Source organism: Lathamus discolor, chromosome 1, assembly GCF_037157495.1.
Source record: "Lathamus discolor isolate bLatDis1 chromosome 1, bLatDis1.hap1, whole genome shotgun sequence".
In the NCBI taxonomy this organism is placed as follows: Eukaryota; Metazoa; Chordata; class Aves; order Psittaciformes; family Psittacidae; genus Lathamus; species Lathamus discolor.
The window spans coordinates 40,179,329-40,192,817 of NC_088884.1; the positions used below are offsets into that span (position 1 = coordinate 40,179,329).

A 13,489-nucleotide genomic window follows, 5' to 3' on the forward strand; every position below is an offset into this window, starting at 1 on the left:
GCTTCACTCATCATTCCTAGAGAGGCCTTTGACATTTTGTGCACCTGGCTATTTGTCCCTGAGGCGTCTCTTTTAGAAGCCAGTTGTCTTGGCCTTCTTTTAAATGATGACGCCAGCTCATTACATCTAATGAAATATTTTGTGCCAGTTTGCCTTTATCTGAGTCAAAAGCAAGGCCAGTGGTGGAACTTTGATTTTTTTTGTAGGCATTTTTTCGCTGGTCAGAGTTGTGCTTTCACCTCCCCTAGTGTATATCTGTGCCTTTGCTGTGATGGAATCTGACTCAAGGCATTTGAAGTCACCACAACCTTTTCTTCTTCCCAGCTGACTTAGCAGCTTTGGATTAGACACAGGGCTCATATTTTTATTCTTTTTTATCACACCCTTCTGTATAGTGCCATGCCGCATGAATCACTAGCTCTACAGGAACTTTTATGAGGCAGAGAAATGAATCATTTGTCAATTTCTAAACATTTGTTGAACTTAAAAAAGCTGTTAATTTCTGCTCTTTTGCGTTTAGTATGATGCTCAACCTGGAAGAGTGGGGGTTTAAGAGGGAAATGGATGAAAAATAAGTCATCATGTTAGGATCCATTCTCAAGTAATTCAGAAAAGCTAAAGACTTAGTGCCAAATACCGGGTTCTTGTCCTAACTTTGCATTTCCTGCAAAGACTTGTAAATCTGTTCGGTTCAGTGGAGTTATGTCCTTTTGCACAAAACCTGAAATTGTCAGGTAATGTAATAAGCACACATGTATATATGTGTGTATATATGCAAGATATGTAATGGTTTTGTTCAAGTTAGAAATCAACTTCCTAAAACCTTCATATGTAGAAATAGTTACTAGCTTAATCTCAACTGTTCCATTTAACATCAGAAAGTAATCTTGATGTGTCATAGCAAAACCAAACTAAAACACAGTACCATAGGAGCAAAAGTGACTGTCTTCTTTCGCATTTAGTGGTCAGTGAGCTATCTGTGTTTCTTATAGTCTTCCTAACATTTAACTTTGTTGGGTGGATACAGCAAAGTTAGTTACAGTACTGTTATGCTGGTTTAGCACCTCTCTTTCATAGTTCCTCGTTAGTTTGTTATCAGATATATTACCTGATTGAATGTAGACCTAAAGAACAATTGTAATGGATTGGTCAAGTGGACTCATTCAACTGACTGTAATTTTCTTTCTGTAATTCAAGAAGCCAAGTGGCATATTAAGTCTTCATTTAGGGCAGTGTAAAATCAAGTGAAGTCTAAGGCTTCGGCTCAAGAAGGCTCTTAAACACATACATGTAAGTAAGTTAATTCTAACTCAAGAAAGTACTTAAATATGTGACACACTTTAAAGTGGCATCAGCTCGAGCTTAAAGCTGCGTGCTCTGAACTAGATCTCAGAGATATTCAGAGGCTTCTAGACAGGCAGACCAACTACCTCGCAGGATTTTATTTTAAGGCACCTCATTTATTTCAGGAGGTTTCAAAAATCTCTGCAGATTACTATCAGTGCTTTTGATACCTAAATGATCTTGCTTGTCTGTTCCTAACTGGTCATTCCTGTGAACTGATTGGGTTCAGAAAAAAAGCAGAATCGCACACTTTTGTGCAAAGCTCTGCTACTGCAGACCATGACATTTAAAGTACTTAGCAGTAACAACATACTTTACCTGAATTTGTATGAAAGACATGAAATTCTGAAGAAGTGGGGCAATCAAGCGAATATGGTACCAATTGTCATTGCTGAAGTGCCTGTTTGCAGCGGCACTATATGTATCTTTATGTTTTGCAGTGCTATTTTTTTACGATTGAATTTGGCCTTTGCAAGCAAGAAGGACAGCTACGTGCTTATGGGGCAGGACTTCTGTCTTCTATTGGTGAATTAAAGGTATGTGTCCTTAAAGCAGAATCAACTTTTTTTTTAATTCTTAACAAAATAATAGTTGGATGTAAATATTTTGACTTTCAAATAACAGCTAAAGTTGTCAAGATAAAAAGCTTACTTTTGAAGTATGATATTGACCTAAAAGCTTTGTTTGAAATATCAGCTGGCACTTGAAGCATGAAATGGACTTGTAAGGCCCAAAGTACCAAAGCAACTACAAACTACAGAATTAATTTCTGTTTGAATTTGCATTTCTTGTAAAAGGAGGCTCATAGGTTCTAACAGGTAAGGGTTCCTTGAGCTCTGAAAACTTTGTTTAGAAGGGAAGCATATAATTTTAAAACATACAAAAAATGTTTTGAAATCAGATGTGGTTCTGGTGTAAGTAATGCAGCGTATTTCAATTGATTCATTATTGATATTAAAAGAACAACATTTATTAAGGTCCTGATTCAGTAGTTTAATCATATTTAAAGTTAAGGAATGCATATGAACTCATGCTAGATTTGAAGTACATGCCAGTGTGACAATACCTAGAGCCCTATTCTTATAAAGGTGAAAGTGTTTAGCCTTGCATGGTGTGAGTAGTTGTAGTGAATCATTTATTGCCTCTTTTTATGCCTAGAAAACATAGAGAACAAGCAAAAGGTATTTTGTCAGAAGTCTAGTATTTTGGGGCATAATACATCTCTCTCTTGGCAAGATGGGAGGGAGGGAGAGGGAGGAGTTCTCTCTTCTGGCACCTAAATGAACTCTTAGTGGCTTTCCAGGTAAAGATTTGGTTTTAGAAAGCATATACAGAACAGTATATGTATACAGTATATGTATAATAGTATTTACAAACTGTTTTGCAATATATCTGCTGTTTATTTATGTTTAAACTTCTCCCCACCCTGCTGTGCTGGCTTTTTCAGTGGACTACCTAGCAGTTTAATAGAAGAATCTCAGTCTCTTTTTAAATGTTTGTTTCACCTGTAACTGAGAATATTCGTGGTGAAGCTCATTAGTCAAATTGCTATTCTTTCATTAGTAGAAAAAAGGTTGAAGAAAATTGCCTTCTCCAGTATTTTTTCTTTGGTTGCGTTACAGCTGCTCTAAGTTCAGTGCATACTTCAGCCACAGTGCTCTGTTGCGTTACAGCTGCTCTAAGTTCAGTGCATACTTCAGCCACAGTGCTCTGTATCAGCCTAGTAGTATTTTATACCCCCAGTGCAAAGATGGCTAGATGGAGAGAGATGAATATGTCCCACTTCTTCTGGCCCTACAGCGTTCAGTGCTAAGCCCCAAATTCCGTGCAGGAGTCTGCAGAGAATCAGGCCTTTTATTTAAACTAACAGTCACAGTCATTAGGTAATGACCCTGAAAATACTTGTCACATCATTTACAAAATCTAAGGGCATAAAAATGAGGAGATGAATAGTCAAGAATGAAATAAATCTTCTACCATCAATGTCATAAACAAACACATTATTCTTGTCAAGTGTGCGTATTTTGTTACCTCGCATTTGTGATCCCAAATCTGTGTTCTTCACTCAGCAGTAATCTCATAGTATAAATGCAAAGAATAATCCTTTTGAAAAGCAACAGTAAAAATTAAATAATGTGCCCACTAATGGACTATATTGATCTGCTTCAAAGGTATGGCCATATATCATAATAATTTTGCCATAAATCAATAATATTATATACTTTTCTATTATACTACATATATATTTCATAGATGTGAAGCCAGAAGGGACTATTCGATCATCTGGTTTGACCTCTTGTGTATCGTAAGCTATTAAATTTCTCCAGATCTTGCATATACTGAGCATAGGGACTTAAGTTGGACATTTCAGTTATTGAGAAACTAAGGACTTGTGTGCTGCAGGCGCAGAACAGCACCATACCACAAATAGCCAGTCTCCATGAAGAAAATGGTAAGGTGAAAAACGTCTAGGGCTGTGCTCCATGGTAGAAAATAATGTGAGAGGTAAGGAAAAAAATGTAAAACACTACTAAGTTTTCTGCTAATATGACCATAGGAGAAGCTGTTTCTAGACCAGGAACCTGGCAGTGAATATGCTTCTTCTTAACAAGATACATCAGGCAAATGCTTAGGAAGCAAAATGTCTGGCTGCCCATGGGATTGGTGCACAGTCTTGTATCAAGCCATGCAGGTTTATGATGTTTCCTGGGAAAGCAAGCTCTCTTACTTCCACTTCCTAGCACCTACTGGGAGGGAAAATGTCTTCTCTAACCTGAAGGTGTCTGAAAGATAATGCTAATATAACAGACTTTGGTTGAGATCCCGATAATAGCAATATCCTGATTCTATCTAAAATCCTCATGGATGGCAGGAACTGCTCTCAAAATGATAACAATAATACTGAATATTTCTTTGGTGAATGGGGATGAATAGGAAACTGTGAGATTGCATGGTTATGAAGTCTGACCCTCATGTGTTCAGATCCCATACTTCTCACAGGAGTCGGAGTGAAGAAGCCCTTTCAGAAATAAATACTGCCATTCTTAAGACAAAAGTGATTGTGAGCCTGTTGTCCAATCTCTGAAGAAGTTCAAATACTTATTTATCCTTGCCACTAGGAAGGTAGATTTTGTGTCAGTGTTGAATTTTGCTGCCTTGATTTTACAGGCATTTGATAATAACATGGTTTTGTCAGCAAGAAGAAAAGCTGTTCTCCAGCTGCCCACCCTATCAGCTCTCTTTTCTATGTAACAGTATTATTTACAGGATGCAAAACAGTGCCCAATTTTATGGATAATTTTTAGAAATTTCTAGAAATAAATGAGTTGCATTATTTGAAGGCTGAGAGTGGCCCTACAGTATTTGGGCCTTTCAGATGAATGAATGGCTTGTTCACTCATCCAAGTTTCTGTATTACATGGCTCCAGTCTGCAAATCTGGTCAACAACTTCAGCAACAAAGAACTATAAAAGCTAGAGAAATGTGGGCACCAGCCAATCAATATAGGATTTTCTTCAAGTCTTTTTCCTCACTCGATTCTTAGACTTCAAATTTCAGAAACTGAAAAATGCATCTCCTGATGTGCATGTTATGGAAGCATGAGGCAAAAAACTTATAAAAGCACAACAAAATAAGCACAAAAGAGAAGATTAGAAGTGAAGCCCAGGGGGAAACAAATAGTACAGTAAGTAGTTATAAAATGTTCTGCCTAATATAGTCAGGTTAACTCTAGCTAACGCTATTACACAGTATGTATTTGGGGCTTAGAGATAAGGCAGAAATAATGTACATTTCAATTATTAAAACTATTTCTAAAAGGCAGTCCAAATGTCTTTGGAAACTTTAATCCATTTGCTTTGTATGATGCTCTCTTGAATTCTTTCATTAAAAGAGTCTCCTATCAGCTTTAGTTGGCTATAGATCAAGTCATATATCCCTCTTATATGCTTCTATATTTAACAGAGAGGTAGACTTCACATCTTTCTGTACAGATTTTTAAAGTCAAATGCGATGTCCATATACGATGTCATAGTTTGTTTTAATGATAATTTATGTTAAGGAGAGCCAGCATTAGCCTTTATAACCAAAATGATTCAAATAAAAGCTTTTACTCTGTTTTCTGAAGAGTATGAAGATGATGGAGAAAACACCTTCTGGATCCCAGATGCTCATTTTAGTGCCCTTTTTAAATAGAGAGTCTTTCCCTTATTTGTCTAAACAATATAGAAAATTATACTGATGAAAAAAAGAAAAAAATCTGGTAAAATCAGGACACTGTCAGATTTGCAACCTGTGTTGTAGATAATCAGAAAAACCTTTAAGAGCAGGTTTTCCAAGACTTGAAATAATAAGGTAGTAAAATCAGTACTGGCACACAGACAACTTCTCATCTGTGTCCTTATTCTGCCCTCCTCTGCTCCTCAGACAGTGCTGTATTTATAACTCATCTGAAGTTTTCTCCTTGCCAGCTGAAGATTTTGCTGCTTTTTTTTTTTTTTTTTTTTTTGGGGGGGAGGGAGGGGGGTTGTTTTGTTTTGTTTTGTGAAACTGGAAAACTCCAAGTTGTATTATTACACTCCATTTTTTGTACCCCGAGGAGGAATTGCAAGACCAAGCTCTTCCTTCATGTGTCAATGGTAGTGGTTACTTAGGAAGTGATTAATGGTTCTTGGCTCAGTGTAAATGCCTAGTGTCTTCTGAGACGCCCCGGTATATCTGACCAGCTCTCTCCAGCTGCCACTTCAGAAATGCTTAAGTCTTCTTTAGGACTTGTGGTATGTCTTCCATCCCTATACAGATGCATCAAACATCCTAGAGACCTGTGGTCAGCTACCTCAATCAGTCTCAACCTTTGATCTAGCAGGTCATTGAGGCATTCTTTAGTGCTGTGCTTATTTCCAATACTGCAGTTGTCTGATTCTTAAAACTGTCTGGTTGTCTGATAGTGCTGCTTTTCCTGGGAATCAGGGATGATTCATTTGGAATTTTCACTCCAAACACTTGTTGCTTGAACTGAATGAGAATCACCAATGGCTGTATTGGCATAAGCAGTACAGTTTGCATGAATGGGTCCTTAGAGACAGTTATCACAAATGCACAAGATGGTAAAATGCTCTGTTTGACCAAATGCTCTTTTCTTTATGATTTTTAACCCTGACATTTCTTTGGATAACTGAAGAGGTCTCTAATGGAGAAATCTGTATTGGATACTTACTTGTTTGAGTTCAGCGAAGAACTGAATGTCCAACCAGAACATAAGTGAATAGCATATATTAAAAAGTACAGCTTGGAAGCTTTTGGACTCATCAGACAGTTTTTCGTTGAGATTCTGTGCATCATAATGTTGAAAGTGCCAAACCTCTAGTTTGGCTTTGAGTCAGTGTCCTGACCACCCTAGTTTGCACCAGGCAGTTTATGTTCTATCTGAAGGTTTGTCTGCAGGCTGTTCATTTCTGAACTCTGCAGTCACTGGTGTCAGCATATCAAGTCAATAGTAGACATCAGAGGCACTAGGCTGCAGGACAGATTCACAGAGGTGTTTCCCATTGCTTTAGTAGGCATGCCAATGCCTGCTTGATGCAAGAGCCAAAAGACCGTATCCAAGAATGGAGATAGATAGGTATCTTGAGTGTGAATTCATCAGAATGTAGGCACTTCATTCCTAAACTGCATCCCTAAAAATAACTGATCAGTTGTCACCTAACTTTGAAGGCATGTCTGAGTCCTTTACCCTCTGCTTCCAGGTTGTATGTTTCCTGGTTTCTGCACGTCCCAGTCTCTGCAGAGTTGCTCTGTGAAGCAGCACCTCTGCTCGTGCATAAACTGAACTAGGATCCAGAAAGTAGGAATAATTTTATATACAAGATCTGAGGAGAATAACCAGAAGGGCTTTCTCAGAGTGCGTCCACTGTGATAAAGAATTAGCTTTTTCTTCTCTTTAAACTCTTCCTTTTCATAAAATCAGTGCTAAGTGACCAGAGCAGTTGTTCATGGTGTAGGAGCCACAGGCTGAATCCTTTCTCGCCTTTGATGTCTTATATCCCAAGGAGTAGGCCTAGCCCAGCAGAGGCCATTAGTGAGTGAAGGAGGAGATGACAACACTGTCACCCTTTCTGCTGAAGCTGTCACAGTATAGGAAAGAAACCATGAGCCAGGAGTGGTCACCTACTGATTTGGTTCCTAAGAAAATGTGGCCCATATCACTCTCGATCCCCTGCACAGCGCGTCACCCAAAGTTTTAAAACCTTGTGCTTTAGACATTTGAGGCATCAAGTCTCACCTGGAAGTATGAAGGCACCTTTAGTGGAGATGTTTTTAGCTATAGTTACTATCCCAGGGAATTCTAATTCCCAGTCAATAAAAACACATTCATTTTGGTAGAAGGAGGTAAATGCCTAAATTTACAGGCACTCAACCACATCATGGCTCTGAAAGGAGAAAGTGATGACAGATACAGACAGCGGCCTGTGGTGAGCCTGTTTCTGCAATCCATTTAGAAGAGGATGCTATTCAAGACAGGCCATTTTTTGCCTTATTTTTTCAAACCTGTTTAACTGATGGCTGGCTAGAAACTGCAAACCTTGTGAGAAGGAAAAGATACATGTACTAAAGAAAGTTAATTCCCTGACATTTTAAGTTTTCGTACATTAATTTTTCATGTATTTATTTTTGGAGATAGAAGAGGTGGGAGAAAGAGGTTCTTGTTCCAGTTTTATGTCCTGTTATTTGGAGACTGCAGGTTGAGAGCTAGTGTGATATTTTCAGAGCCTTTCAAGGGATTTAGAAATGAGCATAAGCAAAAGCTTGGATAAAAGGTGTGGTGAATACCTTAATATTAATACCTTACTCTGCTATAAAGAATGTCCATGAAGAAAAAAAAGTAAAGAAATAAGAGGCACCTTTGGACCTCAGGGATCTGCTTCCTCCCTGTCATTTCTCCATGCTTTTCATGTACATCTTCACTATGGGTAGATATTAGAAGACTTAAAAAGGTTGAAAGTTGACCTAAATATGCTCTCTTTCCTTAGCTTATACTTCTGTACAGAGCGCTGAGAATGAAAATATATGTGCTCTAAAAGTTAGGGTAGATCCAAAAGCTAGCACAATTATTCAAGTAGAAAGGAGGGCTGGAAAAAGATTGTGTTGGAAAACATCTCAGTGCCTGATTCTCAGTTTTGGAACTTCTGCATCCTTTCTAGTGGTTTGTGCCTGTCACATAAAAAGAAAGGCTAATTGGAAATTTCTTCTCTGGGTAGCAGCATTTGATGCATCATCTGCCCATGGTCTGCTCTGTACTTATTTGTGCCTGTTTATTTAGTTATTTTTTTCTTTACAGTACTATATAGAGCATTATTGCTCAGCAGTACGTGGCAGAATGTAGTGCATTTCGTCAGCATGCAATATAAGTGGGCATTATTTAATTGATTTTCAGATATGTAGTTTCTTAAACTCACTGTTAGGAAAATAGTATATGATTTTGCACTGGAAATGTAAAGCACAGATTATATGAATGGTTTGGTCAGACTCAGTTCACCCACCAAGATGATCATCAGTTTTGCCAGTTAAATGACGTTTTGGGCATATACATATTTGTAGTTATACAGATGAATTTTTAGGAATGGTTATTTGATGACTTTCTGTTTCCAGCTGAGGATTTATGTTTGTATGCCTACATGGCAGGTGAATTTCTAATCTCCTCTGAGTTATTTTAATAATCATTTTTGGGGAAAAATTACTCTCTTAGAGCTTTTTAAAGTAACAAATGATTTATTCTGCTCAAACTGAAAGACCACTGTGTGTAAAATAAGAGAGGCTATTAACCAAAGGGAAACACACAGCACAGTGATATAAAAGCTATATATATGAACAGCTGTATAGATGCACAGCAGTATCGAAATACGGTTTAACAGATCCTCTTGTGTATTTTGCAGCATGCTCTCTCTGACAAGGCCAATGTGAAAACATTTGATCCAAAGACAACCTGTTTGCAAGAATGCCTTATCACGACTTTCCAGGAAGCTTACTTTGTTTCAGAAAGTTTTGAAGAAGCCAAAGAAAAGATGAGGTAAAATGTTTCCCCTGGCTCAAAAATCTAGTTTTCTCTTCTTTAGTGGTCAAAAACCCCCAGATTATGTTAATTTTGTTTTTTCTTCCAGGGACTTTGCCAAATCAATCAATCGTCCCTTCTCTGTGTATTTCAATCCATATACACAAAGCATTGAGATTCTGAAGGATACCAGGAGTATAGAAAATGTTGTTCAGGACCTCCGCAGCGATCTGAACACTGTATGTGATGCTTTAAGCAAAATGAACAGATATTTGGGGATTTGATATTTGTGGCACTGTAATTTGCTGTTAGTTGCTTTTTTCTGTAGCCAGTCTTGTAACATCACATGATATGGCTAACTTCTCAAACCCATCAATTTTCCCTTTGCAGCTTGGCCTATGGCTTGCATCATTGTGTAGCTCTGTCTGATTGTAATGTGCAGACAAACCAAGGCAATGCTAATTTGTAAATGCAACATGAAATGTGGCAAAATATAGTCATCAATTCCTCAACACAATGTCATGTACAAGTACACCATTAAAAACTTACCTGGCAATGGTTTTGTTTCCATAAGATGTTTCACTTCAGTGTATACGAAACAGTTGCTGATTTCATGAAGTCTGAGTTTATTTCTTTATAATCCTTTTCCTCCCATAGGAATCCAGAAAAAATACTTGCAATGTTTTAATTTTCTTCATAAGAGAATCTGTATTTCTTTCTGTAGTGGTGAAGACAGTGTTTTGCCCATATATCTGTAATGGAACTGAGTGTCTCTTGTGACTGAACAATACAATTTATATACCAGTGCTGAGATCAGGAAGGCTATGTATCAGTACTAAAAGGTCCATGGAGATTACAGATTATGAGCTCTCACACCTGACAAATGTTCAACGTGGCTGAATAATTGCAACATAATGAAAACCCCAGAAAACCTCTGACAATTCGTGTAGAAAGGTAGTTCTGTTGCCTATGAGAGTCCTGAGCATACTTCCTCTACAAGGGCCATATGGGAATAGGAGAAGTGCTTGTGTTAATTCTGGGTTGTTAGATGTGTATATAAAGCCCTTCTACATCATTGTGTGCCCTCTGCATTCCCTTGTCTTTTGAACATACTCCTCTTGCATTTCATGCATAATTTGCCTTTTCTCATTATGTCACATTCAACCTTGACATGGACATGCATGAGTGGGTCTATGCTGTATCAGTATCAGCACATATAAAAAGGTGAATATGGAAGTTGTTATTTAATTACAGCCAAGACAATTATCAGTTAGTAGATTACTTGTGGGATGATTAAATCATGGAGACACCCAAGCTGCCTAGTTTGTACCAGATGGATGCAGGTAATGCCTGAGTTAATAAAGTCTAAGTTAGCAAGCTCTGGCAGAAGTACAAGCTCTGTCTGGGGAGCACAGTGCGGAAATATTTGAGCCGGCTCTTATCTGAAAGCAATAATTATGCATGTCTTTCCTTTATCTGGGTTATTCTCTTCCCCTATTAGCCAAGATAATGGAGAGTTGACTCTATTGTATAAACCCTTCTTAGTGGAAACCACATGGCTTATGCAGATCATGTCAGTATAGGTGAAAGTGTCATAGCTTACATGCATGGAAAATAGGTATCTGTTGAAGCTGCACTCACAGCTGAAAGAGTCATGCAGATAGATACTCTTAATTGTTTCTAGCAATTTCAGCATAAAAAGAGCACCACTTGATAGTACCAGCATATCCTTAAATAAGAGGCAGTCTATAAGGATAATTTCTCATTGGGAAATCTGCCACCTCCTCAAAGATAACTATGAGATAACAGAAAATGCTCTTTTCTCTGGATGATCCCTGCTGCATTCCAACGCTGCTGTTAATAGGGTGTGGAAAAATCTAGTTTTAGATTTAACTGTGACTGCCGTTGGTACAGATGAAGAGCTGTTGAATTATCCCATGGGGATCAGCATGCCGGAGGAGTTTTTAACTTCCTGACGTTAGTGCTGACTCTGTTAGCTAGCACTTATCACAGAGGAATTGCTGGCAACCTTGGCATGGAAGTTTGTCCTTTTTTTGTCTCCCGTGGAATCTGATAAACACCATTTAGCCCTTTCTGGAGAAAATGGACTGTATTGAGATTTGCTTTAAGTGATCTGAAAAAATCATTGTACAAGGAATAGTAGATCTTACTCTGTTCAAGAACTAAGTATTGTTGCTTGCTTAAGTAAAATAAAGCTGCAATGAGTAACAGAGTTCCTAAGCTTGCAAAGTTACTGAGGCTTTCCCTTTAATCAGAATAATGCAGGAAAACTTGAAACACTTACAATATCTGGATTTATTCTTGACTTTTCTGAACAGATTAAAATAAGAATTCCATAGCAGTAAAACAATAGAAGCATATCTTTGTTTTGTTTTGTGCTGTTACCAAGTAAATCTTATTATGGATTAAAGAGAAACCCTTGAAATCCAATAGTCATTTTAGGACTAATGATGGCAAGGAAACTGTCTACAATGAAGATATAATGTCAATGAAACAGAACATTGTCAAAGGATAATGGGCTCTTGCTGCTAGATACATGCTTAATCCGATGATTTTATTTCTATTATACAACATGATTAAAAATAAATTAAATATAATGGGCTAAGGAATAATAGTGATTTAGAGAGACAATTGCTCATTGTTTTTACATAGCAAAGCTGCCCTCTTACAGGCTGTAGAGCAAACTGGCTTTGGGCTTCAGCCAGTCAGGAGTCAGGACTGGGAAGGAATGCTTTAAAAAGTGCACTATTGCACTTTTATGAATCAAATAGTTTCAGTTTAGCTGAAATTCGTCTCTGCGTTTTTTATTAGCAAATTAAGATCAGCCATGCAGCAATCTCCTACGATGACAAGCTCATTTAGGCATAATGAGAGAATTATTGACAGTTATAAGATTACACTAATGTTTCATTTAAAATAGGCCATATTTATCTAAGGTGCTTGTTTAGCTATAGTGAGCTGGACTCTGGAAATTGGACTTCTGGCTTAGGCTCATTTATTTCCTGTGTAATTCTGAACTGATGCTTTATGGGTCTAAGATATATGCACTTGCTTTGCCTGCACAGAGTAAATGGGCCCAAGCTTAATGAATGTAAGGCATTGCAGTGTTTACTACCATGGAAAGTCTAAAATGAAAAACAACACTCTGAGACATGGCAGCAAATACAAATACCAAGTTTCATTTGCAAACCAAGACATGGTTCATGCATTTCATTTCATTTGGTAGAGGGGATGGAGTGCAAAAGGTGTTAACACAATATATTGTGTGTTTCCCTCTCTACTTTTTGAGGCCTGTTTAGAATCCTGTTTTATGTTCAGCCGTTCAGGACACTGTCACAAGTAAGGTCTTTTCCTTTTTTTTTGTTATTATATTGTAATGTAATGAAGAAAATTCCAGAAATTCACTGCACTATAAGGTATATTTATGGCTCACTGTAATGGATTACAGAAGAAAGTTTCCTATCTTTGAAAGGACAGCCTGGCTCAGAGAGCTAAAGCTGCTGAAGGATTTCACCTACAGGCTGCTGGTACAAATCCAGCCCAGTCAGCAGTTACTGAAAGCTATCACCAGCCAGCAGCAGCCTAGCTTCTGTGTGATGAGCTGGGAAGCTGGGGTTGCTTAGTTTGGAGTAGGGGAGACATGATAACCTTTTTCAAACACACCAAAATAGCTGCAAAATGGAAGGGACAAACTGTTCTCCGGCCTCAAGAGCTAATGGACTTAAACTGCAGAAGAGGAGCATTAAGCTGTGTAATAGTGAAACATGGGGTATAGATTGTCTAGGAAGAACAGGTTAGGCTGCTATCTCTCAGGAATACTATTAGCACAGTCAGTCCCATCTTGAGACCAGGGGAGAGGCTATAGACAACTTGAAGTTCCTTAGAGCAACTGCTTGGAAAAGTCTTCAGCCTCCTCTTGAAAAGGCTCCAGCCAGCTCGAGGACAGCAGTGGTCAGCAGGCACCATGGCGGGGCATTGGTACTTCACCTGCACCTCTCCCTCTTCCTTCAGGCATTGACCAGCACTAAAGAGTGGTTCTCATCTTTCCATCTTCCCTTGGGGAATTAATAGAATCAC

The 13,489-nt window shown here is 38.1% G+C and overlaps 1 protein-coding gene across 1 annotated transcript in view; it reads left to right on the forward strand.

Moving 5' to 3' along the window:
* TPH2 (tryptophan hydroxylase 2) overlaps positions 1–11,566 on the forward strand; it is a 53,043-nt gene extending 41,477 nt beyond the window's left edge. The window contains exons 9-11 of the mRNA XM_065665034.1: positions 1,785–1,880; positions 9,276–9,409; positions 9,501–11,566. Of these exons, the coding sequence (XP_065521106.1) occupies positions 1,785–1,880; positions 9,276–9,409; positions 9,501–9,675 (405 nt within the window). The 3' untranslated portion in view covers positions 9,676–11,566. The remainder of the gene's footprint in view (positions 1–1,784; positions 1,881–9,275; positions 9,410–9,500) is intronic.
* The last annotated feature ends 1,923 nt before the right edge of the window (positions 11,567–13,489 follow it).